This window comes from Pelobates fuscus, chromosome 1 (genome assembly GCF_036172605.1).
Source record: "Pelobates fuscus isolate aPelFus1 chromosome 1, aPelFus1.pri, whole genome shotgun sequence".
Classification (NCBI taxonomy): Eukaryota; Metazoa; Chordata; class Amphibia; order Anura; family Pelobatidae; genus Pelobates; species Pelobates fuscus.
This window is the reverse complement of record NC_086317.1, coordinates 252,439,363-252,463,066: the sequence shown is the minus strand read 5'-3', so window position 1 is coordinate 252,463,066 and position 23,704 is coordinate 252,439,363. Positions and strand designations below refer to the sequence as shown.

The 23,704-nt window shown below is 40.6% G+C and overlaps 1 protein-coding gene across 1 annotated transcript in view; it reads right to left on the bottom strand.

Annotated features, from left to right (window-relative positions):
• LOC134612132 (blood group Rh(D) polypeptide-like) overlaps nucleotides 1-16,464 on the bottom strand; it is an 88,362-nt gene extending 71,898 nt beyond the window's left edge. The window contains exons 1-5 of the mRNA XM_063456510.1: nucleotides 16,263-16,464; nucleotides 9,750-9,927; nucleotides 6,593-6,743; nucleotides 4,663-4,816; nucleotides 532-698 (exon numbers count right to left, since the gene is read on the bottom strand). Of these exons, the coding sequence (XP_063312580.1) occupies nucleotides 532-698; nucleotides 4,663-4,816; nucleotides 6,593-6,743; nucleotides 9,750-9,927; nucleotides 16,263-16,419 (807 nt within the window). The 5' untranslated portion in view covers nucleotides 16,420-16,464. The remainder of the gene's footprint in view (nucleotides 1-531; nucleotides 699-4,662; nucleotides 4,817-6,592; nucleotides 6,744-9,749; nucleotides 9,928-16,262) is intronic.
• Between the last annotated feature and the right edge of the window lie 7,240 nt (nucleotides 16,465-23,704).

Sequence of the window (23,704 nt, the reverse complement as noted above, 5' to 3'; positions counted from 1 at the left end):
AAACAGAGCAAGAGATAATAAAATTCAAAATTGAACAGAATTTGCAATAAAGGAAGTTTAAACATTAGATCTATGTTTACAGAAAGTGTATAGGAAGGCGGTGTAAGTCCCATGTAGGGAGGTGTGCCAAGGGCTGTCTAAACAAAGTGATTTAACTACAAAATGGCAGAGAACTGCGCAGTGAGACTGCATGGGCATGATCTACACACCAAAACCACTTCATTAAGCTAAAGTTGTTTTGGTGACTAAAAATTAATTTGGTGCATTTAAGGTCCATTCAGGCAATTATAACCTGTCATAAAATGTCATGAAGCCAATAATATAATATACTGTAATATGCAAAGTTGTCATTATAATGAAACCCAAGTAAGAGTTAGATTCTATAAGCACCTATAAGCTTTCCTATGATGGTTATCAAATACCAATTTTCCCATAAATATTAACAGAGAAATTCCTATTTAACAGAGTTATGCTTCTCTCTAGTAATAACACCCAGCCCTGTGACTGTGTTTACTATACATTACATCTTACCATTTTAAGTTTTCCTTTTTGATTCATGAGAAGGGACACTGAAAATACAGTAACTGCACTAACAGCGAGGGCAAAGTAAGTGTTGTAGATTGCGTTACGTTTTTGTACTCTATCTTGAAGTAACACAGAGTTATAGGAGGGCCAAAACATCCACATAAATACAGCACCTAAAGATTAAAGAAATAAAACAAACTTTACTCATCAAATAAGTGAAATACCAAAAACATACTAACATTGGGAATTCTATTGTTTAATATTTTGCACAATATTCTATTTAACAGGATAATCTCTAGTCTGGTAAATAACGATATCTAATTTTATAAAATAATAAGTATAAGAAAATAATTAAGTTAGGAGTTATATTTAGCTTACAATGTGCTTGTAGTTACAGATAAGAATGCTATAAAAGGTCAGCACTAAGGTAACCCACTAGGTAAACTATTAACATAGCACATTCAGCTGTATAGCAAAAGAGAGTAGAGAATAGAAAGGCTGCATGTACTAAAATGGCCAATTTCAGGCAGGAGATCTCTTAGTGTTAACCAATTCCCTAACTCGGGAAGGTGCTGCACTCAGCAGAAATCAGTGCAACGGACACCAGAATGCTCCCTTCCCTGCCTTCCGAGCTCCAGGTGATAACCAGAACTATCAGGGGTCAAGGTCAAAGTCCCAAGAGGAGAGTGCTTCTCCAGGTGGTGGACTCGAGGTGTGAATGTGGACAGCATCCACTTTGACTTCCAGCCGGGGAAGGGAATGAAGAATTGAAGCACTGGAAGCTGGCTTGATACCAGATAATATGAATTGGAGCACCCGCTTGTCGAGTCTCCACAAAAAAACTATCACAAATTTCGTCATATGCCAAGAGAAAGGATTTTTTTCCACCTCTGCTGTATCTCCATCACTTGTAGCTGTGGTATAGAATGATTAGCAGCCATCTTGGAATGCTCATGTTAGTGTGTGGTGTCAGTCAGCCAAGTGCCCAAAAATGAAGTGAACAACAGATATCTGTGCTGGTGGGGAACTGTGATAACACCCGCTGGTCCAAAGGGGGGAGCAGGGCTTAGACAATACAAGACTTATGTCCAGACCAACCCTGTCTGGGAGGTCAGCTGCACTCCTTTCCAAGGCTTGCATTAGGCCTCACATTTGAGAATCCAGGACCAAAAACCAATTAAAAACTTTGGGTATAAGATATCTCTACACTCCTTACAGTGTTGATATGGGTCGCTTAAAGGGATGATAAAGCAATTCAATCCCAAATAATTAGGGTGTTGTAAGGAGCTCTCACTGGTACGTCTAGCATGGCCGTCTGGCCTTGCTTGCTGCCTTCTTTGAGGGCTCAGATGGCTTTATAGGTGATGTCTTGATTATTTTGGTTGGTATACATAGTTACCATAGCTGCCACAAAGGCCTACCAATTCTACACAACAGCATCTGTACTATGTAAGAGTTAGGTGCCAAGACTTGGCGATCGATGTGTGCTTAAAAATGCGTTAATTTTAATAAGCGTGTGGCTTTAACTCAAACAGTAACTCACATCCTTTAAGCATCATATGTGGATGTGGCTAAATATGGCCATAAAATGGCTACCATGGAAGATGCCAATGACACATGGCAACTAGAACAATGCTGAGTACCCAAAGCAACACAGAGATGTGAACAAGGATTGTGCCATGAAAGAGAGGTGAGACCATGACAAATACTCTGTACATATACATGTATGGTTGGGTCATATTTGGGCTGACTTGGTGCACTGACATGCCACAATTGCCAGCCAAACACAAGTATCTGCCTGGCATCAGCATTGAATTACAAATCACAAATGTATGGTCCATCTAGTTTATCCAATATCTTATACACTGCTCAAAAAAATAAAGGGAACACAAACAACACAATGTAACTCCAAGTCAATCACACTTCTGTGAAATCAAACTGTCCACTTAGGAAGCAACACTGAGTGACAATCAATTTCACATGCTGTTGTGCAAATGGGATAGACAACAGGTGGAAATTATAGGCAATTAGCAAGACACCCCCAATAAAGGAGTGGTTCTGCAGGTGGTGACCACAGACCACTTCTCAGTTCCTATGCTTCAAGGCTGATGTTTTGGTCACTTTTGAATGCTGGCGGTGTTTTCACTCTAGTGGTAGCATGAGATGGAGTCTACAACCCACACAAGTGGCTCAGGTAGTGCAGCTCATCCAGGATGGCACATCAATGCGAGCTGTGGCAAGAAGGTTTGCTGTGTCTGTCAGCGTAGTGTCCAGAGCATGGAGGCGTTACCAGGAGACAGGCCAGTTCATCAGGAGACGTGGAGGAGGCCGTAGGAGGGAAACAACCCAGCAGCAGGACTGCTAGAGCCCTGCAAAATGACCTCCAGCAGGCCACAAATGTGCATGTGTCTGCTCAAACGGTCAGAAACAGACTCCATGAGGGTGGTATGAGGGCCCGACGTCCACAGGTGGGGGTTGTGCTTACAGCCCAACACCGTGCAGGACATTTGGCATTTGACAGAGAACACCAAGATTGGCAAATTCGCCACTGGCGCCCTGTGCTCTTCACATATGAAAGCAGGTTCACACTGAGCACATATGACAGATATGACAGAGTCTGGAGATGCCGTGGAGAACATTCTGCTGCCTGCAACATCCTCCAGCATGACCAATTTGGCATTGGGTCAGTAATGGTGTGGGTGGCATTTCTTTGGGGGGCTGCACAGCCCTCCATGTGCTCGCTCGATGTAGCCTGACTGCCATTAGGTACCGAGATGAGATCCTCAGACCCCTTGTGAGACCATATGCTGGTGCAGTTGGCCCTGGGTTCTTCCTAATGCAAGACAATGCTAGACCTCATGTGGCTGGAGTGTGTCAGCAGTTCCTGCAAGACGAAGGCATTGATGCTATGGACTGGCCCGCCCGTTCCCTAGACCTGAATCCAATTGAGCACATCCGGGACATCATGTCTCGCTCCATCCACCAACGTCACATTGCACAACAGACTGTCCAGGAATTGGCAGATGCTTTAGTCCAGGTCTGGGAGGAGATCCCTCAGGAGACCATCCGCCACCTCATCAGGAGCATGCACAGGCATTGTAGGGAGGTCATGCAGGCACGTGGAGGCCACACACACTACTGAGCCTCATTTTGACTTGTTTTAAGGACATTACATCAAAGTTGGATCAGCCTGTAGTGTGTTTTTCCACTTTAATTTTGAGTGTGACTCCAAATCCAGACCTCCATGGGTTTCAAATTTGATTTCCATTTTTTTATTTTTGTGTGATTTTGTTGTCAGCACATTCAACTATGTAAAGAACAAAGTATTTCAGAAGAATATTTAATTCATTCAGATCTAGGATGTGTTATTTTTGTGTTCCCTTTATTTTTTTGAGCAGTGTATATTGGCATCTCATTTAATTAAAAATGAGGGTCAGTTGCAGTATTCCAGTTATAAAGAGAGGCCCTACTTTACAATTCTTTTGATGCTGCTCTGGGGGACTCTGGGTAGGAAGAGAGAAAAATGGGCATGATACAACTAGCACTTTGAGCATTGGACTGCAACTCCCATCACTCAGTCAGTATCTGGATGAGCATGATATAAGTTGTGATTTGCATCTCCACGAGTGCTGCAAGTGACTATGGTCCCCTGCATTGCAAAATATTAATTTCATGTTTTATGTCATCCGTATACAAATTACAAAAAGTAGAACAATTTTACTAACCCATTATTAAAGCCAAAACAATTTGGGCACTTCATAAATTCTATATGAAATGTTTATAAAGACTGTATTTATTTTAAATTCCAATGCAGTCAAAAGATATCATAATGTATCCTCCATAGACATCAGTGTTGTACTCACACACAAGCGCAAGAGTAAAGTACTGACATTGTCTCCTGGCAGATAAAGCACCAGGAGTCGAAGATGACTGCAACAATGGGGGACAACTGACCTCTGCTGCACCCCAAGACTATCACAGTACAAGCAGTGATGGCAACATCGTGGATCTTTTGAAAAATAATGTGGAAGAACTACTTTAAATTAACATTTATTCTATCTTAACAATTGTTTATTGTGACCATTCTCATTCAATTTTTTTTTGTTAATTCAGTCTGTAATGTTTCTTGTGACTTACCTAACATGGAAAACAACTCTGAAGTTTTACAAGATTGTTCTTTTTCTTTGTTGAATATATTACTTTGCGAAGGTGAAGAGATTAACCATGAGACTGATAATCCAAAATAGGCTCCAAAGATATGAGCATGCATCATGCCAAGGTGTTCAGCAATCTGACAAAAAGGACATAGATGAAAAACAAGTCAACATTTGTTTCTAAATACCTGCGTTGTGAAAGAAAAGGATTCATTTTACTTTGTGTGTGATTGGGGTAGACTAAATACTTATTCCCTTGGTAGAAAACTAGCATTGAAACCCATGTGTTGCAATGTAGATAAGAAAAAGCCACATAATTATCTTTCCATGTTTGCCCCCAGCTTCAATGCAGAAGCCTTTCATTGGGGCTACAGAGATAGACCAAATCTAGATTTAAAGTGACTGCACATTGCAGACTCTGAGAAGACAAAGTCATCCACTGACCTCCAGGGAATCTTGTTAATATAAATATAGAAATATAAGTATGCAAATTGCCTTACAAACCGATAAATGATATGTTCAATACCCTATCCAACCCTATGTAACTGCTGGTGACATTGCTGAAGTTTTTGGAATTTGGTCATCCCTTGAGTTAAGAGTAGAGGTGGTTTTGTTTTGGTTAGCTAATTTTAAAGCAAAAGTCCCTATATTCATATTGCACGTAAAGTCTCTGAGATGAGCACTGCGTAAGGCAGTGTTCATGGACCTCATGTCTTCCATCCATAAAGCATACCTGCACTCATACCACCCACCTCCGCAAAAAGCTTAGTTCCTAAGAGGTTTCAGTCTCTAATAAGAAATCAGAAATGTCTGCAGTTGAAAATAGATTGCCATTCTGACTCATTGCCATTGAGCTGCTGCCCTACTTCTCCAGCGATATTTGTAAAACTGATGTCCTTAGCTGTGTGCATCATCATTCCTTAAGTAAAAAGCATTGTGTTAAGTCCAGGAAAAGCCTTTAGGCTTAAATGCAGAATTAGAATTATCCAATATCCTGAAAAAGTTGAAAAACTGGGCACTTATTTGATAAAATAACTTTGTTTTTACAGATTTTAAATTTAGATAAACAGATGCTTAACTCAACTTTTGTTTTAGATGTATCTTAATATAGGGTTTATTAGCTTTATCTTACTAAAAATGTTTATTTAACAAGATGACTTAAGATTGTATAGGTTTTTTAATTGAAGGCTGGATAATAATTTCAATTGTTTAAATCTACCCATTATAATCAATAAGCAAAATCAACTATTCGATAATAGGGAAATCGATCTGCACATCTATTTTAAAAAGTTGGGGAGTTTGCTTTATACACTTATATTATGCAATTTCATTGATACAATGCTCTCTTATGGGGAAGATCTAATATGCACACAGCGCTTGCTACTCATGTGCATTAGGGTCCCCCATTGGGGTTATGTTTATGGAGGAGGTGATTGATCCAGCTCCAATGGCCCACAGCGCTGGAATCAAGTAAGTGTTTAAAGTATTATTTAACCCTTTATTTGTTGTTGGGGGGGAGAGGGACAACACTATAGAGTTAGGAACAAAGTTTTTTTTATTCCTAACATTACAGTGTTCCTTCAACAGAGTAGGACATACGAAATTCTAAATTAAACAGACTATGAAATAAGGGAACCTAGAATATCTAGGTACTTTTTCAGGAAATGTTTAGGAAGGCTGTGCAAATCACATGAAAGGGAGCTGTGACAAGGGCTGTATAAATAAAGAGATTTAACTCCTAAATGGCAGCGAACTGAGCAGTGAGAATGTGTTGGCATGATCTATACACCAAAACTGCTACATTTACATTGTTGGTACTTGTGGTTGTTTGGTACATTGATACAAATTGATATTGTTCAGTAGAATGTACTATTTTATGATGTGTGTAGAAGAACCATTTAGTGCTCTCTTACCGCGAGGTACTTTGTCATGATGTATCTGTTAGCAGTAAACAGCGGTATTTCTACTGCAGCCATCATTAGCAACTGTACTGGATTCATTTTTCCCAAGACAGCCCCAAATGAGATTAATACTGGCAGAACGCTCATTAGTCCTGTGCACAAACTGGAATTGAGAAACCACTGTTAGTGACAACAAAGAAGATATTTCAATCTATTTTATGCTACAACATTGCTGAATTTATCATCAATTTATTAGTCTCATGAGCGAGAAATAAAACTTCTCCCTGAGTTAATCTATGGAGTTTTTTCATGAAATATATGCGATGATGGTTTGATGAATAAGCACCAGAGGGTAACCTGGGATAGTAACTAATGACATATTCCTTCTTGTGAAGAGTCATAACTGGCAAATAGTGCTATATATAGTCCTGGAGGGAAGCAAATATTAGGAAAGGAGTAAAACAGAACTAGTTTTACAAAAGTATTGCTTTAATGGTCTGGTATTAAATTTATTCATAATTTATTTTATAGAACAAGCAGGTGCTAATGCATTTAAAGCGGGATCATCATTGGTATTAATATGTACTAAAATAAAATAAGTGAGTAAAATAGAAACATCTCATATAAAACATACAAGAGATTATTCACTAAATAGGAAAAATTGATGAGCTAGAAAATGTTTCAGATTTGACCATCTTGGCCATATATTTGCAGTTATGTGTACAGTTCTACATAATTCACAATTTACTGAATAACCCCAGCCATTATTTGTTGAATTGTTAGGAATTAACCACAGAATTTAAACTTGTAGGCTAAACCACCTGAGTTGGAGAATGTTTATGACTCACCATTTTATACATTATATTAGAGGTCACGAAACTATGGCAGGCTGCCAGACTCAAACAGCTGGTGTGATCTGAAGATCTGGAGCTAACCTACCAGGGGTCCCAGAGGGACTTTTTCAGATATCTGATAGTGCCAACGGAACGCTCAGCACTACCAGGGATTTCAGCAGGTGGTGAGGAGCTGTCTTCAATTCACTTACAGCAGCGTGTGGAGGAAGTGATCTCAGAGCGCAGACAGCGTGACAGCCACTAGAGGTGGTATTAGACAGCAGTGTAAACACTGTATCTTCTCAGAGAAGGCAGTATTTACACTGCTAGCCTGTAGGGACAGACTCTTTGACACAGAACCACTGCATTAAAGGGATTCTATTGTGCAATAAATACAAAATTGTATTGCTAAGACTATAGTTCCCTCTGCGCAAAAGGAGGAGGGGATCAGAGAGCACTATAGTCTTAGGTCAGCGCTCTTCCTGCTCCGAAATCATACGATGAGGGGGGCCTGATGCGCATGTGCAGCAAGCGCTGCAAGCACGTTAGGCCCTACCTGTAGGAAAGCATTCCAGCATCAGTTAAGGGACCTAGTGTCCAATAAAGTCTCAGAGGTGCCTCTAGTGGCTGTATGGTAAGCAGTAGCTAGAGGCTGACTTAGTACTGCAATGTAAACATGTTTTAAGGGACACTGCATTCAGACCACTTCAATAAGACTAAGTGGTCTGGGTGAGTATAGTGTCTCTTCAAGCTGTAGTGGTTCTGGTGCTTATAGCGTCCCTTTAATTAATCAATTAAAAGATAAATTCTAAGCACTGTTATCATGTAGCCATCTTGTAAGGATCTTTCTATCTTTCTTACTTCATCTAAAATGTATTACAAGTGCAGCAGTTTGCAAAACAAAATGCTGCAGATATATGTCAATCCACCAATCTCTGACAACACAAGGATTGTACAAGGATTGCACATCCTGTCTCCTCGCTTACCATAGCAGTCATGGCTGCACATAGTTTAAAGGGCCACTACAGTCAGTCACCAGAACAACTTAATAGTTTAATGGCATTTTATGCAAACACTGCCTTTTCAGAGAAAAGGCAGTGTTTACATTGCCCCTAGGGACACCTCCTAGTAGCCACTCCTCAGATGGCCACTGTAGGTGCTTCCTGGCTCAGTGCTGCATAGTAATAACTTAAACAAGGAGCACAACCACAAATGTATATAGAAAAAAATGTTTATTACATGGGTCAAAATAATAGGCTCTCATAAACAGTATCAATGCATAAAAAGGACAATAAATGTCCAATAAAGAATACAATGCAATATCTATCAGTTCTTAAGTTTGCATACAAGCAAACTGCATAATGCATAAAAAGTTATATATAAGTATACAAGACAGCTATATGAGATGCCAAATTCAATAACCCCAAAATAATGATAAAACAACAAAAAAATAAAGAAAACATACCAGACCTAGTGAGAAGACAAGAGTCAACCAATACACCCCCAACGTTTCGGCAAAATGCCTTTATCAAGGGAGCCTGTACTGAAGGAGTGAACACCACCCTTATATACCCCTAAACTAAAAATAAGACAAGAAACACCTGAAAAAATGGGTGGCCACTCATCAAGATTGAGATCCTCCCAACCATAAACAGCTGTAACTTATGGTTACCAAGGAAATCAATTAACAGAACATAAACAAAAAAATAAATGAAAAGTTAACAAATCCCTCTCAGACTTAGAACAAAAGTCCACAAAGTTGCATAGTAGTGCTGCATAGTAGGCAGCAGTGCCATTCAGCGTCTCCACGCTCTGTATGGGGACGCTGAATTTTCCTCATAGAGATGGATTGATTCAATGCATCTCTATGAGGAGGTGCTGATTGGCCAAAACTGTGTTTGGCCCAGCCCCCTTGCCGATTTCAGCTAATTGGATTGGCTAAAAATCGGCAATTCTGATGATCTCACCCAGGGGGCGGAGCTAGCGTCGGCAGACCCGCGCAGCCCTGGAAATAAGCTGAGTTTTAATTACTTTTAAGGGCGGTAAAGGGGGCAAGCCGGCTAAATGTGGGTTTAGCACTATAGTGTAAGGAATACATGTTTGTGTTCCTGACTCTATAGTGATCCTTTAAATCAGGAAAAACATGAACAAGCTCTAAGGGATAAACTATATTTCACTGTATTTTGCTATTTGGATTTCAGTTCCTCGTAATATCATAATTAGGTCATTAAAACAAATTGAACAAATTTGCAGTAGCTCACTTTTTGTTAGTACATGATAAGTTATCAAACAATTATATGTACAAAAAATGAAAACGAAAAGTAACAGACAAGTACCTGGTTAAACTGATAATTCGAACTTGTTGAAATAGAAACGTGTCAAGTATAACAGCCCACTGTAGTCCAAATGCTACAATTAGAAAGTTGAATCCAATTCCGCTAAATCCAAACCTTTTCAAAAATGCAAACAAAAATCCAAATCCAAAGATGATCATAACATTAATATCTTGGAATTCTGCGAATAGGAAAAAATATGGTAATTAAATATCACACACAGGCATCATCACACAGGTAAATCATCAATAAATGTGCACATAGACCATTTTAAGTGATAAAGAATCAGTGATTTTCATAATGCTGATATTATTGTCGAAAAGAAAAAAACAGTCCTGTCTACCAAAACAGTCCTGACTCAGGGTTGAATAAAAGGTAAAATTGCCTAAGAATAATATATTTAGAGAATTAATAAATATGTATTGATGTGTGAAATCATTATGAAAAATATAATTTTTTCTCTATTCTCTTTTATTGGTAATTTTTCATACTGGGAATTTAACGGCACAGCACTTTAACAGGTTTTTATGCATTATACTAAGAGTTGTGGAGAGCTTACAAAGGAAATTGGAAACTTCAGAAAAATATAGCCACATTTTTCACAATTTCAAATTGGCTATTTTTTTTTACATTTTGGCTTAAAATATTAAAAATCTTTTCTAATTTCTCTGCAATTACCTTTTTGTTTTTTTGTGAATAAACCCTTAATTAGTTTCGTTTCACCATCCCTTCTCCATAAATACCACACTTTAAAACATGGCCAAGTAAAACCGTATTAGAATATGTTACATCTAACTGCTTACGCAGAACATGGCATAGAGATTACGAAGCATTCTTTATCAGCAGTGACCATGAGTCTGCATTGAGCTCCTTTAAAACCTTTCCGCCCATGTTTGTAACTGAGAACATTTCCTGATTAAAGATTATTTTATTTGTCTTTAATGTACAGATACATTTTAAGGCAGACATATCTCTGAAAAACAGCATGGGCATGTTAACAATGGAAATAGCTTTAGGAGGGGCAGTGTAGATATATACGCTGGTTAAGTAGCAGAATATTTTTATTTATTACATTGCATTTTAACAGTGAAGGGTTAACACAGCAAATAAGACCCAAACAGCAAATGTTTAAAATGGCCCTGCTGAAATGAGTTTACAGGTAAAGAAAAAACACATTTCAGAAGGGAGACAGTCATTTTCATCTTAGAAACTCATTTAAAGTGCCCACAGAGACCTAAACAGGGGACATAGAGGACAATTTTAGCCATGCAGTATGGCATGTCTCTGCATACATAACACAACCTTTGAAGAGACACAGGTTGTGTCAGGTGTGCAGAGACACAGCTTTGGTGCAAGAATCCTTTGTTATTATTGTCAAACCATTTTTAGCTTGGCATTCAAAACCAGCTACTGAGTAAGGCTCTATTTTAGTTAGCATTATCATTATATGCTCAGTTTCTACTTTGCTATGTATGCCTATTTAGTCACAAAGTAACTCCAGCACACCATGGTTTATTGGTGGCATGGATTCAACAAGATGTGTAAATGATCCTTGGGGATTTTAGATTTTAGTCCATTCTGTTTGTTCCTGCAGATTTGCAGTTTATATAGTCATGTTTAGTCTTATAACTATCATTCCATTCAACCTCATTTAAAAGGTGTTCAAATGGATTGAGATCTGAGGGCAGTGTAGACTAACGTAAAATTACTGCCATATTCAAGAAACCAGCTTAAGGGGGAGCCTACATTGTAACATGACTCATTATCCTGCATTAACTACTTAGCTGAAAATGGGAAGACTAAAGGGATGCATCAGTCTAGCAATACCATGACATTCAATCGATATCAAGCGGTCTGCCAAGTGCCAAGAAACCATTTTACCATCAGCCTATACCATTGGCACAATGCAAGATGGATCAATGGATTAATGCAGATTATGTAAAAGTATGCTCCTACCATCTACATCAGACCAGATGATATTTTTCACATCTTCAGTCATTCAGTTCATGTGCCCACTATAGCCTTATTTTTCTGTTCTCTGATGTCAGTCAGTATTATAACCTGACATGGTGTAATATTCTATCATTATCTTTTAACAACTACTTTTATGTTAAGTGGATTAAATACTGGTAGTATGAGCAGAATGTTATATTCCCAGGAACTGTATTGTAGTGCTTGTTTCTAATGCAAATAGGATGGTCCATTTTATTTACTGACTGCAGTAGAATCTCCCACTTCGACTCATTTGTTCTGTTCTTTATTATTTCCCCCAAGTGGATTGTCTTCATAATTTTAATTAACACGTATATGTAATGAAAAATTGATACAATAGGAACAACAGAAAAATATGAAGCAACTTGTTTTTGTCATTTCCCATGGTTGATGGGAAAAGCATTTTAATGTGAGATGCCCAATAGAAACCTGTGTCCACTCCTTACACATGGCTGAGAAGATCTAAGCAGGGTGCTGCAGTCTTGCAAAATCATCCATAAACCTTTGATTTGATCTCAAACAAGCATGGCTCATTCAGTGGCAAAGCTAGAGATTTTTTTTCACCCGGGGCAGAGACTTAGTTTAGCTCCCTTCATTTTTCCTTTCAAGTGCCGGCAGTTGGTGCACGCTAGAATCATTAAGAGTCCAGCATGCACCCACTCACCGTCTTTCCCTCCAGCCACCATGGCTTCTGAATAAATTGTGCTGTGTGTAAGGTAGGCTGATTGTGGGCTTTGTGTGTTGTGCTTAAGGGTAGGTTGTGTTTCACATGTAGGATGTAACTGTGTATAATGATCACTATCTTCAGGGGGTGATTGTGACAGGGTGAGGGAGGGTAAGGTGAGGGGTGTGAGTTTGATAGTTTTTGGTGGGTGGGTGTGGTATGGTGAGGGAGGATGAGTGTTCTAGAGACAAGGGGTGAGTGTAACAGGTTAAGTGAGTGTTACAGTGTGAGGAAAGTGAGTGTGACAGGACGTGTGGATGAGTGGGTGAGTGTGATGGGGATTAGTGTGGTAGGGAGAGGGGTGATGAGTAAGCAGGGTCGTGAATATGACAGGGTTAGGGGGATGAGTGTGGCAGAGTTTGGGGTGAGTATGATAGGATATGTGGCAGGGAGAGGAGTGGTGAGTGACAGTGGCAGGATGGTGGTTGTGATAGGGTGAGGGGTAGTGAGTGTGACACGGGTAGAGTGACAATATGTGGCAAGGCTCCTCACACTGACTAGTAATGCATTTCTAAAGACATGTATAGCATTTTCCTCCCTCCTGTTTATCTTGTGTGATGGAAAGGGGACAATAATTCATATTATTCCCCTGGTAGTCCAATGGGGTCCCTAGTGGCCCAGAGGCTTCCTGGTGGCCAGCTATAATCCTCCTGGTCTGGTGTTTTGTGATCATGTTAAAGTGCAGGCTGGGAAACCGACAAAGAGCACCAGTACCGCTCCCTTCAAGCTCAATGAGGGGATCCTATCAGAGCCAGACATTATGGGCAGACAGCTCTGGGCATATATATATATATATATATATATATATATGTATATATATATATATATATATATAATGTACCCCATCAGGCCAATATAGGTAGATCTATATGTACACCCCTGAGAAGCAGCAAAAATTTGATAGGTCGAAAATTAAATCCACAGTGTATCTTGCTATTTAAACTTTGGCTTATGGCAATTTCAGGTTATTGTCAGAATTATATTTGAAGATAATTAAAAAAATTATGTTTACTTAACTTAGTTTTTAAAATAAATGGTTCAAATTCATGTATCTGGGGGGAGGAGCCTGGTGCCGAAACGGACCAGACGCCATATCGGGTAGCTCCGACTAACAAAAATCAGCCTCCAAAAACCCGCCATCCAACATCAAAAGCGCCAGCACTACACAGGGGAGACCCCCAGGAATCACCCGATGCCCTTCCGGTACACACCGAGGCAGGCAAAGCCGAGAAGTAAAGCCCGGGCCTACCTTCCAGCAGCCCACCACGGCCTAGATTACCTGCTAGGCGGGGACTTCCTAAACGACCCGTGGGACGCATCCCAGGACATCTCCGACCACGAAACTTCAAAATGGGGCGCAAAACCCAGAAATCCCAACAAGGTACAGTGGCAGCGCAGCCTGACATAGGCACCATGTTTCAGAAGCAAACACCCGCCAAGATGGCGGCCGCACAGGGCCCAGACTCCCCAAAAGAGACTGACTTATTAGAACCAAACAATCAGTGCGCTACTCACACAAACCCCACACCACAACAGGGGACCACAGACCCGGCCACTAAACAAGACCTGCAGCACATGCAAAAAATGCTACAAGAAATACAAAGCCTCCTTGCAGCAGACCTACCTTCCCTAAAAACCAGCATGCAACAAATCACAGAAAAAGTGGTACACACAGGGAGAGGTGAAAGGGATCCAAAGAGAGGTCTCAGCGCTGCAGGACTCCATCCTCCAACTACAACACAACCAACAAAACTTAGTGGTCCAACTGGCAGCCCAAGAAGACAAACACAGGCACAACCATATTAAAATCCGAGGCATCCCAATCTCGGTCTCCAAAGAGGACCTACCACACTACGTGAGACGTCTCATGCAATCAATCCTACCCCCTGCAGTGGGGAGGAAATCTACTTTTGCAGGCATATACCGTCTACACACTCCGAATAGGGCAAATACACCTCTTGCAGGAGACGTCATAATCAGCTGCATCCTACCCCAAGATCGGGGACACATAATGTCAGCGCTCAAAGGCAAGACGCCATTCAAATTCTAAGATTCCCAATTGACTTTCTACCAAGATCTAACAAAAGCTACTCTCCGATCAGCGATTTCACCAGCCAGTTACGCTCAGCGGGAATACCATATTGTTGGGGAAACCCACGCCACCTACTGGTCACACATCAAGGAAATACACACACAAAATAACCTCTGGTACAGACGCCACTATGATACTACCAAAACTAGGTCTACCAACCACGAACAACCACCGCCACTCCAGCCTGGGACCCAGCGACGATAGAGCCGTTTACTCCGAGGACCCGGAGAATGGACACTCAGGCCACCTGACGGGTAAGAGGGGAGAAGTCTCCAATCCCAACCTGTTCAAAGGATAAAAGCTGTTAATTGTCTCTCAAGTTAATGTTTTACTAAACCCCTATGTTGAAGGCCCGCAAGTTAAAAGTCTGTCCCAAATGCCCCTCAAAGAGCTTACCAAAGAAGGCGCAGGCAACCTGGTGCACCAAACACACGCACAACGACACAGAGCGCAGCTCCCAACCCCGCCAGCCCGTAGGTGAGGGTCACCACCCCTCAAGAGTAGCTCCCACAGGCCACAGAACAGACCTCTCCGTTGAGAGGAAACATTCCTTGACAAGCTGCTACACGTACAAACCGACTGCCCAATCTATCGGTAACCATTACAGATCTATGAAGGGGACCAACCGCACACACAACAACCACCCTATTAATATAAAACCGAATACCCGCGACGGATCGCACCACCAACATCACCCCACGACCTAGGTCAAGACATGCACAACCACTTGACATATCCACAACAAATGTCACATAACCCACTGCCTAGGATTTCATAACCATTTCACAAATATAAAAACTGTGCCAAATCACGACATGTGTATTAACAATCTGATGTTGATTTCCACTCGAATGTTCGATATTGCATATGGCAACTGTACTTCTTGTTACTCGGCACACAAAAATAAAGAATTAAAAAAAAAAATTAATGTATCTGAATCAATTATTTTCATAAAGCTATTGATTACTGTAGTATATGTTTATTTCTAGAAGGCATTATCTGATAAGAAATGTTGTTTTTTAGAGAACTTCTTGAATTAAAGATTGCCATTAGGGGCATATGGTTAAACATACATTACAACTATAGAATACAGGAATTAGACATTCTTTCTGTATTTTTCTGCCTCCTATAAAATATTCTATCCTTTGATTCCTTACACTTGTATTATGATCAGGTGGTTCAACGGTTGTTGAAGATCTGCTACTTAGGCTGTTAAAGCATAATGAGACTTGTTTAACAAAAAACAGCAAGAGATCCTTAGGCTTAGACCACCCTTGCAGGTTTCTAGGTTCCATGTCAAGTTGTTTATGCTGCAATGGCTCTCAATTGGCCTAATTTCAAGTTCAGAGCAAAAACATTCCACCAAGGTGTTCCACCAAGTGCAGAAGGTTATTCGAAGACATTAAGGGCTAATATAATTCCTCTTCTATAAGAAGCTATTTGACAGGAATCACAGCAAAGAAATCAGCATAAGCAACCTGTTTATTAGTATTAATGTTTAAGGAATTCACGTTCATTAAAAAATCAACACAATTAAGGAAATAAGAAAACGTTAATGTAACCACAAGGCTACCCTAACATAAATTTCATCTAATATCATTTCACCCCAAATATCTTCAAACAAATAAGAAGACAGCTAACTGGTTAATCAAATACATTCTATTTCCTTAATTGAATAATGAGATACAATGGAGATACAAAACCTTACCTGGATATTGCTTGATATATTTGGTGCCACTTGCATAATGTGTAGAAATTAAAAACAAAAAGATTAAAAGAAAAATTGTTTGGAAAAATAGAAACAAAAATGGTAGAGATCCTCTCAAACTCGACTTATAACTTGGAGGCATTTTAAATGTAATCATGCTAAAGTGTTCTCCTGTATGAGCAAGTGAAAACGTATAGCAGTAGTGAAGGGTGTTGACTAAGTGTGACTGTTCTTATCTATGACAGAGGTATAGACTCAGCATTTGTAGGCAATTACATTTTCAAAGAAGTTAAAGACAAGATATTGAATGGTGAACTGATGGGGTTCGCTTTATGAATGTTAAATACTGCTCTAAGTGCTATTTCAAATTACGGGCCCAAAATTCAACTGCACATACCCCTGTCACATTTTGACTTTGGCACATGCTATGGGAACACAAAAAAAAATAAAAAAATATCTGGGGCAATAAGAAACCCAGGGTCCCCAGCACAACACTATACGCACGCATCGCTAAAGGTGGTACGGGCCTCCCATATCTCACCCACTATTACAAAGCTACAGCACTAGCAACGGGCATACACTTACACTCCCCGGCGGGGAAATTACAGTGGGTGGACATGGAAAGGACACAAACACCGGAACATAACTTAATTGATATAATGTGGACGCCCAAACACCTTAGACCTTCTAATCTTCACTTGCTCCCCACCACAACATATACGATAACTGCGTGGGATAAATTCATGGACACCCTAAATTGCAAAACCGTTTTCCATGCCCACGCTCCCCTGACAGCCCTAAAGGCCACGACCCCAGATCTACCACTGGGAAATTGGATCTCAGCAGGGGTCACACACGTCCACCAAATCATAGACAACAAAAAAGTCATACCATACTCAGACTTGCAAACCAAGTGGAAATTACCGAACAGGGAAATTTACACCTACCTAAGACTAAAAGGAATAACAATGTCACACGTACAATTACAACATACAAGGTCCTCAGACACACTAATCCCAGTGACCGCCATTCTAAACAGATGTTTGACTACACCGAGTAAACCGAAAGCTATATCCCTCTGCTACGGAATATGGGCCAATACACAAAAACACCAAACCCAACTATGCAAAACGAGATGGGAAGAAGACTGCTCCATCAGAATTTCTGATGCTGACTGGCTACAGGCCCTTAATAACCTATCCAAACTTACAAAATGTTACACGCATATAGAGGCACATAGAAAACTGGCCTATAGATGGTACATGACCCCATAAAAACTCCACAAATCATATCCCACAGTCTCTCCTTTATGTTGGAGATGCTCACGGGAAATAAGGACACTGTTACACATATGGTGGTCCTGCCCGAAGATCCAACCGTTATGGACAGAAGTTCGAAACACACTCTGCAAATTAGCCATACCGACCTTACCAGAAAACCCACAAACATATATTTTGCTCTTACTCCCTACCAAGCTCACTAAAGCACACAAACAAGTGAGTGTCCTTGTCATTATGGCCGCCAGAAACCTTTTAGCCACTAACTGGAAATCACAAATTTGCTCGTCCAAATCCCAACTCTGGGACAAACTACAACAATACTACATTTATGAAAGCATGACTATGACAGATAGCGCAGACGCGCAACATTTTCGAGACAAATGGAAACAGTGGGTAGACCTACAAGTGTAAACAGGGACCGTTCGACACAAACACATTTCCGACAAAGCGACGACTCTCCTCCAACTGTAAAAAGTCGTACCTCCGTGGACCCTAACCCGAACCTCCAATATATATATGTGAACCCCTGAATAACCGGTTGGGAATAAACCTGTTATACCCCACACGAACGACTGACAAGCCCCAACACAACATAGAGCCGATTATACATTGTGAATCTTCATGTTTGAAATGTGACCTCTTCTGTAACCCCCCCCCCATGATACATGTACCATATGTAAATAACGATGTGCAAAATTTTTGAACCCTCTCCCCTTCTCTTCTGTACCCTATAACTTGAAATCCAATAAAAATTGTGAATTGAAAAAAAAAAAAAAAAGAATTTGGCATTTTGGAGGCAAAATTAGCCGGTGTACTATATTCTAATCAAAACATTGCACAAATGTTGGATTATAGGTGCTGGTATTGAGGTAACCTGCTCTATGAGTACCTCAAAAATATAATTAAAAAAAAGAACTGATAATACCTCACTACTATATTCTGCACGTTAGCCATTGATAATGTTTACATCAATGACCAACAATACCAAAGCACCAGGTCACCTATGGCAATTGGCATTTGGCTGCTGGTCCCTCACTTTGCCTATTAAGTATATATATATATATGGGTTTCTTTACAAGCACTGTTTATAATCTATTTTATTTGAAGAAAGTTGATTTATTTTTACGCAAGACAACCCACTGAAGAGTTCTCCTCCTAAAGGTATCTTTTGGTTATTTGCTATGTTTGGGTATCCTTAGAAATTAACTCAGAAATTAGAAATGAACTGTTTTCTGCTTTTTCACATGATTTGGTGAAACAGGCACTTAGCTATCATCTCAAGCATTCTTCAGATTTACCGGGTTATGTACAAATTATCTAGATTTTTCTAACTATAGTGACGTAAAGTCACAATTTTATTAAGAAAGGAGGTGAGCATTATGCTTAAACGTCCTCTACTATTCAAATAGCAGCAAAAAAAGGAAATAATGCAGTGCAAACAAACATAGGAATCGAAACAAGATATACATGTGAACTTGGTAGTAACAGTTATAACAATGACCAATCAGAGGAGAGCACAGTCTATATAAGGTGTAACCATGGCAATCAAGTCCTCTTTATTTGGCTGCAACATTCAACAAGATAACTGCAGATTAACAGGAAAACAGGGAACTGTAGAACCAGGAACTTGAACGAAAGGAGAAAGTCAACAATCTTGACAGCATATTTCACATAGAACTGGGAGGGAAATTCTTGTTCAGTAGGAAATATCTAATTATGCTTAAAAAAAATTTTTATTTTTTTTTAAAAGATAAAAATTTGTTAGTGAACAATAAATGTGGTGGGAATGCAGATTGACGCTCTGATTGCACTGAAAAGATGATTTTTCACACATTTTCTCCTCTTCCATGGCTAAGACCATCAGTCTTGATGATCTCAGTCAATCCAATGCTTTCCCACCGGAAAGCATTGGGAGACTATTGCGCATGCACTGCAAAACGCTGTGCTGCACCAATCAACATCTCCTCATAGAGATGCTTTGAATCAATGGATCTCTATGGGGAACATTCAGCGTCTCCATGCAGAGCGTAGATACGCTGAACGTAGGTGCTGCACACTGTGCAGCACTGGACTAGGAAGCACTAGTGCAGCACTGTACTGAGTGACAGCCACAAGAGGTGTTCATAGGCAGTAATATAAACATTGTCTTTTCTATGAAAAGGCAGCCTTTAAATTGAGAAGTCTGCAGAGACAGGCTATAGACATTAAAACCACTACATTAAAGGGACACTCCAGGCACCCAGACCACTTCTGCTCATTGGAGTGGTCTGGGTGCCAACTCCCACTACCCTTAACCCTGCAAGTGTAATTATTGCAGTTTTTTTAAACTGCAATAATTACCTTGCAGGGTTAAGTCCTCCCCTAGTGGCTGTCTATTAGACAGCCACTAGAGGACACTTCCTGCTCTATAGCACAGGTTTTCTGTGCTAGAGCGTCGCTGGACGTCCTCACGCTGTGTGAGGACCTCCAGCGTCGCTCTATTCCCCATAGGGAAGCATTGAAATTCATTTACAATGCTTTCCTAGGTGGTGCGCTAATGCGCATGCGCGGCATTGCCGCGCATGCGCATTAGGTCTCCTCGGCCGGCGGGCGAGATCAGTCTCGCCCACCGGCCGACGTAAGCAGAAGGAGGAGCGGCAGGGGAGGAGGAAGCAGCGACGTGGGACATGTCGCTGCCTCTGGTAAGTCACTGAAGGGGTTTTCACCCCTTCAGCAACTGGGGATTGGCTGGTGGGAGGGAGAGGGACCCTCCAGTGCCAGGAAAACGGATCGTTTTCCTGGCACTGGAGTTTCCCTTTAACCCCTTAAGGACACATGACATGTGTGACATGTCATGATTCCCTTTTATTCCAGAAGTTTGGTCCTTAAGGGGTTAAGCTGTAGTGGTTCTAGTGACTATAGTGTCCCTTTAATAAAATTGTGACTTTACATCACTGGTTTTATGGTTTTATGAAACATGTCAAACTAACCTTATTGCATTCTATGAAGAAGTATGTAGAAGTATAGATCAGGGTGTTGCAGTGGATGTGATCTACTTGGATTTTGCCAAGGCATTTGATACGGTTCCTCACAATAGGTTAGTCTTCATACAAAGAAATTGGTCTAGATGAATATTCTTGTTCTTGGGTAGAACATTGGCTTAAGGATAGAGTACAACAAGTTTTCATTAATGGTACATATTCAGGCTGGACAAAAGTGGTAAGTGGTGTCCCTCAGGGTTCTGTTTTAGGACCGCTTCTTCTTAACATGTTTATAAATCATCTTTATATGGGCATTGAAAGCCATGTTTCGGTGTTTGCAGATGACACAAAACTCTGTAAAGTAATAAAATGTGAGCAGGATATTGCTTTGCTGCAAAGGGATTTGGATAGATTGGGGGATTGGGCACTAAACTGGCAGATTAAATTTAACGTAGAGAAATGCAAAGTTAAATGCAAAGGATTTGGGAATTGTTATAGACAACAAATTAGGAAGCTGTAATGCTTACTTGATAAATATATGGAACACAACTGCAGATAACTGATGGTTTTGTTTAATGAATAGGATTGGAGATAATGAATTAAATAGTACATGTACTGTATCTTTAAATAATTTGAAGTTGTTAAACGGAACAAGCAGTAGCAGATTTGCAAATAGTGTAGGAGAAAGGCAATAAGTTAGTTAGTCCATGGAAGAGAGTAGCTTTCCAGAGCAGAATTAGTTTGGTAAGTTGCAGGAGATAATAGTTAGTTTGGAGCAATAGAGAGTAAGCAGACTTGCAAGCAGGCAGAATCCAATTTTGGACTAAGTGTACTACTTAGCTTTGTAGTGGTGGAAGTCCAGGCTTGCTTTAGCGTTTTCTCCAGAAAGAAAAAAAAGGTCTTAGCAGGTAAGAGTTGGTCTGTGGTACAATCCGTGGTGAGGAGAAAGTGGGTCAACGGTTTCCAGTCCGGGTCCGGTACACATAAAAGGAAGAAGAATATTGCTCGCCGGTTTTGAGGTTCGCGGGTAAAGCTTTCCAATAATCCAGCGTTTTGAATCTGGCGCGGTCTCCCTATGAATACACAGACTGCTGAATACATACAGACTGCTGAATATATGCAGTCTGTATGCATTCAGCAAACTGTGTGTGTACTCAGCAGTCTGTGTGTATGTACTCAGCAGTCTGTCTGTGTGTGTACTCAGCAGTCTGTGTATTCAAAGGGAGACCGCGCCAGATTCAAAACGCTGGATTATTGGAAAGCTTTACCCGCGAACCTCAAAACCGGCGAGCAATATTCTATTTCCTTTTATGTGTACCGGACCCGGACTGGAAACTGTGTGTGTGTATCCAACAGTGTGTGTATTCAGCAGACAGTGTGTACTCAGCATTCTGTGTGTGTGTATATTCAGCAGTGTGTGTATTCAGCAGACAGTGTGTACTCAGCATTCTGTGTGTGTGTATTCAGCAGTGTGTGTATTCAGCAGTGTGTGTACTCAGCAGACTGTGTGTGTACTCAGCATTCTGCATGTGTGTACTCAGCAGACTGCATGTGTGTATTCAGCAGACTGCATGTGTGTATTCAGCAGACTGCATGTGTGTACTCAGCATTCTGTGTGTGTGTACTCAGCATTCTGTGTGTGTGTGTATACAGCAGTCTGCTGAATACACAGACTGCTGAATACATACATACTGCTGAATATATGCAGTCTGTATGCATTCAGCAAACTGTGTGTGTACTCAGTAGTCTGTGTGTATGTACTCAGCAGTCTGTATGTATGTGTACCCAGCAGTGTGTGTATTCAGCAGTTTGTGTGTATTCAGCAGTTTGTGTGTATTCATCAAACTGTGTGTGTATTCAGCAGACTACTGAATACACACACACAGTCTTCTGAATACACACACACAGTCTGCTAGATACACACACAGACAGACTGCTGAATACATACACACAGTCTTCTGAATACACACACAGTATGCTGAATACACACACACACAGACTGCTGAATAAATACAGACTGCTGAATACACACACAGTCCGTGTTGGCACTTTGAGGGAAAAAAGTTGGCATGTATTGCGGTTTGGGCACTCGGGCTCAAAAAGGTTCGCCATCACTGGACTAGGATTTTTGCCTTCTTTTGGATCAACAGCAAAAACATATGTGAGGAAGGCTGAACTTGATGGACCCAAGTCTCTTTTCAGCTCTGTAACCACACCCTGTTCCAAATTACTATGCAAATTCTATTTAAGTGTCACAAAGATTAAATATTTTGTTTTCCAGTTTAACTCATGGATGGCATTGTGTCTCAGTTTTTTTTTTGATCACTGCAAACAATCTCGGACACCTGTGATAATTAGATTGCCAGGTGAGCCTAATTTAAGGAAAAACTACTAAAGGAGGATATTCCACATTATTAAGCAGAGCACCATTTTCATGCAATATGGGGAAGAAAAATGATCTTTCTGCTGCCGAAAAGAGTGAAATAGTTCAATGCCTTGGACAAGGTATGAAAACATTAAAAAATTTCACGAAAACTTAAGCGTGATCATCGCACTATTAAGAGATTTGTGGCTGATTCAGAGCACAAACAGGTTCGTGCAGATAAAGGCACATTGAGGGAGATTTCTGCCAGATCCATGCATCGGATCAAGAGAGCAGCTGCTAAAATACCATTACATAGCAGCAAACAGATATTTGAAGCTGCTGGTGCCTCTGGAGTCCCACGGACATCAAGGTGTAGAGTCCTCCAGAGTCTTGCAACTGTGCATAAACCTTCTATTCGGCCACCACTAGCCACTGCTCACAAGCAGAAATGGCTGAATTGGGCATAAAAATACATTTTTCAAACAGTCCTGTTCACTGATGAGTGACGTGCAACCCTGGATGGTCCAGATGGATGCAGTAGTGGATGGTTGATGGACAGCCACCCTGTTCCAACAAGGCTGCGATGTCAGCAAGGCGGTGGTGGAGTCATGTTTTTGGCCGGAATCATGGGAAGAGAGCTGGTCGGCTCCTTTAGGGTCCCTGAAGGTGTAAAGATGACCTCTTTAAAGTATGTGGAGTTTCTGGCTGACCACTTTCTTCCCTGGTGTAACAAAAATATACCCCAACACGCAGGATTCAGCTAAACAGAAGACAACACAGAGGGGAGATACGTCTACCGGACCTTAGAGTGGCCGGACTCAACGTATATAGGAGAAG